Source organism: Malurus melanocephalus, unplaced genomic scaffold (genome assembly GCF_030028575.1).
Source record: "Malurus melanocephalus ecotype Western Australia unplaced genomic scaffold, MMel_1.1 scaffold_426, whole genome shotgun sequence".
NCBI lineage: Eukaryota > Metazoa > Chordata > Aves > Passeriformes > Maluridae > Malurus > Malurus melanocephalus.
The window spans coordinates 462,247-465,871 of record NW_026623658.1 but is presented as its reverse complement, the minus strand read 5'-3'; the positions used below and the strand labels follow the sequence as shown (position 1 = coordinate 465,871).

At 70.1% G+C, this 3,625-nt stretch overlaps 2 protein-coding genes across 2 annotated transcripts in view; one reads left to right on the top strand and one right to left on the bottom strand.

Annotated features, from left to right (window-relative positions):
- LOC130581648 (ubiquitin-conjugating enzyme E2 L5-like) overlaps nt 1-1,428 on the top strand; it is a 2,443-nt gene extending 1,015 nt beyond the window's left edge. The window contains exons 2-4 of the mRNA XM_057379893.1: nt 448-537; nt 840-1,026; nt 1,092-1,428. Coding sequence (XP_057235876.1) covers nt 448-537; nt 840-1,026; nt 1,092-1,252 — 438 coding nt within the window. The 3' untranslated portion in view covers nt 1,253-1,428. The remainder of the gene's footprint in view (nt 1-447; nt 538-839; nt 1,027-1,091) is intronic.
- Nucleotides 1,321-3,418, bottom strand: SMTNL1 (smoothelin like 1). Its single transcript, XM_057379917.1, has 7 exons — nt 3,252-3,418; nt 2,886-3,085; nt 2,698-2,731; nt 2,461-2,601; nt 1,953-2,055; nt 1,728-1,879; nt 1,321-1,650 (listed from the first exon to the last, which is right to left on the bottom strand). Exons 1-7 carry the CDS (start codon nt 3,416-3,418, stop codon nt 1,506-1,508), a joined length of 942 nt encoding a protein of 313 aa, XP_057235900.1. The 3' UTR covers nt 1,321-1,505.
- Nucleotides 3,419-3,625: the final 207 nt, after the last annotated feature.

Sequence of the window (3,625 nt, the reverse complement as noted above, 5' to 3'; positions counted from 1 at the left end):
GGGTCCCGGTACCGGGGAGAAGCAGTGCGGGGTTGTGTCAGTGCCGGTGCGGGGGTCCCGGTACCGGGGAGAAGCAGTGCTGGGGGTGCCTATGAGGGGATCCCTGTAGCGGGAAGCGGGAGAGTGTCAGTGCTGGTGCGGGGGTCCCGGTGGCGGGTTGCGGGGATGACAGTACCCGTGTGGAGGGTCTCCGGTGCGGGGGTACCAAATGCCCCCGCACGTTTCGGTTTCGTTTCCCCGGCGGAGCGGCCCCGCCCGGGGGCGTGTCCAGGGTACCGGCACCGCCCATAATTGATTAAACCCTGCCTATTAAGGCACGGCCCGCGGTGCGACCCGCCCAGAGGCGTGTCCCGACTGAAGGATGAGCCAATGGAGGGGTAGCTCGGGACGCAGCCCCGCCCCCAAAGGGGCGTGTCCCGAAAGCCCCCGCCCACCCCTGTCCCGCAGGAGCTGGAGGAGGTGCGGCTCTGGGAGAGGGCCCGCGACGTGCGGCTGCTGAATGGGAACCTGCGGCGCTGGGAGGGCATCCTGCTGCCCGTGCGTAGGGAGGGGGAACGAGGGGACCTGGGGACACGGAGGGCTGCGGGGAGTCCCGGGGAGCGGGGGGTGTGGGGGGCAAGGGGGCTTTTAGGGCGGATGTGCCCCTGGGGGCATGGGGTGACCCTTGGGACTGAGTGAGGGTCCCTCTGAGGACACTGCAGGGGCTACTTTGTGTCCTGCTGGGGACAGTGGGTGACGTTCCCCTCCTGGGGAGCTCGGGGTGGCATGGGGAAGTCTCTGTGGAGGGCACCGGGTATGAGRGCTGGATGGGCGCTGAGGTGCCCCCCATGCCCCGGCAGAACAACCCCCCATACAACGCGGGCGCCTTCCGCTTCGAGCTGACCTTCTCCCCCCACCACCCGCTGGAGCCCCCCTGCGTCACCCTCCGCACCCCCATCTACCACCCCAGCGTGGACRCCGAGGGCCGCGTGTGCCAGCCGCTCACCGCCCGCCAGCACTGGGARCACACCACCCGCGCCATCAAAGGTGGGCACCGCGGGCACGGGGGGCACGGCGCCAGGGGTGCCCCTCTGACCCTCTCACTCCTGCAGTGCTGCAGGACCTGCTGCTGCAGCTGGACAGCCCGGAYCCTCAGCGGGTGCTGCGGCCGGACGTGGCCCGGGAGCTGCAGGAGCGCCCCGAGGAGTTCCGGCRCCGGGCGGAGGAGCACACGCGGCTCCACGCCGAGCCGCGCCCCGACCCCCGTGCATAAGGCAATGAATTCTCTCCATCACCTGCTCTGGCTCCCTGGTGCGTCACTGGGAGGGTGAGGGGCCCCGGGAGTTGTGTCACCCTCCCGGCGGCAGAGCCAGGCAGTGCCCAGCACTCAGACACTTGCTCGGTGCCAGCGTTCCTCTGTCCAGAGATGAGGCCAMCGCTGCCTGGCATCATGGCCTTTACTGCTGGGGGACAAGGCAGGGGACAAAGCAGGGGCTGGCAGGCCTGTGGGGCTGTGAGGGACCYTCTCAGCGCTTCTTGGTCTTGACGAGTCCCTTGGCCACCAGGCAGCGGTACAGCTCCTGCACGTACGTGTACACRCACTTGGCGTCGGGCACCGGCAGCCGCACCATGTCCTCCACCTCCAGCAGCGGGGCACAGCCCGCCCGCTCCCTGCAGAGGGGACAGGGTGGTCACCAGGGCCGGGGGTGGCCAGGGGACCGGGGGGGGCGGGGGCCGCGCTCACGCACTCGGCGGTGGCAAAGGCCAGGGCGAAGTTGTCGCGGCGGGCGGCGGGATCGAGGGTGGCAAAGTCAAAGGCGTCCGGGAAGAAGCTGTGCAGGAGCGCGCAGAAGGCCAGACCGCTGCCCCAGCTCCCGGAGAAGTTCTGCACGTCCACGTGCTGCACGGGCAGGGGGGTCAGGCCACCCCTGGACCCCCGCCGGACCCTCCCACCGCCCACCGCCCACGCTCACCGGGTAGCCGCGGGTGCGGGCGCGGCACCACTCCAGCAGCATCGTCTTGACAGTGGCGGCCCCCCCTGAACGCCGCAGGTGTGGGGCTGGGCCCTTGGCGGCCCTGGGGGAACCTGGGCTGTGGGACCCCCACACCCCACTGCCTCCCGCGGGGACCCCCAGCCCCACTGTGACCCCACTGTCCCACGGCTCTGGACACCCATCCCTAGCCCACCCCCCAAACTGGCCTATGGTCTCCCCATTCCTCCCTGTACCCACATTTCCCCATGTCCCATATCCTCCCTCACTGCCCCATGTTCCCACAGTGTCACCATTGTCCCATGGATCCCCACTTCCCCTATGACCCCATTGCTGTGCCCTCCAATACCCCCCATCCAATTTCCCCCCAAATTCTCTTGTACCTCCTGTTGCCCGACAGCCTCCCAACACCACCACTGCTCCACCACCCACCCGTCCCACTGGCCCCCACTGTCCCCCCATGTCCCGCGTGGGGCCAGGCCCCCCTCACCCTCCRAACTTCTCCAGGATGGCGCTGCGCCCTTGTGCCCGGGCCCCCACGCGTGGCCGTCCCCCGGCCCCCTCCAGCCTCAGCCTCTGCCCCGCCGAACCGGGGACCGCCTTGCCCGGTGGCCCCCCCGCTGGAGCACCCCTGCAGGCACACACGGGTGGGACAGCCACGAGCGTGGGGCTGTRGGGTGCCACCCCTGGGGAGGGGCATTGGGATGCCACCTGTGGGGACACTCACTTCTTGCTGCCCCCTGCGTCCTCAGTGGTGCCAGCTGCAAGGAGAGAGGAGGGGTCAGAGGAGTGGAAGGGGGCACCCACACCCCCTCCAGACACCCCTGGGGCTCAAGGTCCTTCCCTGTGGGGAGGATGGACACTGTGTGTGGCAGTGGTGTCCCCAGTGGGTGACATCGCTTGCCGGGCTCTTACCTTTAGGGGAGGTTGGGGAGGCCGGAGACACAGGGGATGTGGGGGACACGGGGGATGTGGGGGACACGGGGGATGTGGGGGACGTGGGGGTGGTGGCCCCCTCTGGGGACGAGCAGGGAGGGAACTCAGGCCACAGCTCATCGTCCTCGTCCTGAAGCCAAGTGGGCTCCTGGAAGCAACAGACAGGGTGGCACTGCCAGCACGGGCAGTGTCACTCACACAATGTCCCTGGCACTGTCATCTTGGCCCTGGCACTGTCACCCTGCCCCAGCAAAGCCACCCCTGTCCCCATTCCTACCGCGGCTACCCACCCCACGGCCCTTGCCCCGGCTGTGCCACCCCCGGCCCACCCACATCCCCTCTCACCTGTCGTCGYCGGGTGTCGCCCGCTGCTGGTGGCRCCGGYTCCCCCCCGGTACCCTCCTCGGTGCCCCCTCCGGTGCCCCCCGCTGTCCCTGCCTCGGCATCTCCATCACCAGCCCCGGCCCCTCCGGCATCGCCCCCGGCACCCCTGGGTGCTTCTGCCCCGCCATTCCCGGCAGCCTCTCCCCCCGTACCCTCCTCTTCACCCCCCGTGTCCTTCACTTCGCCCCCGGTATCCCCACCATCGCCCCCCGCTTCCCGGGCTTCCTCTCCATCCCGGGGGACCGTCGCCTCCTCACTGCCCGACCCCGGGCACGCGGTGGGGTCAGAGGGGGTGGCCGGGGTGGGGCTGCCGCGGGTGGGGGTGCCGGGGGTGG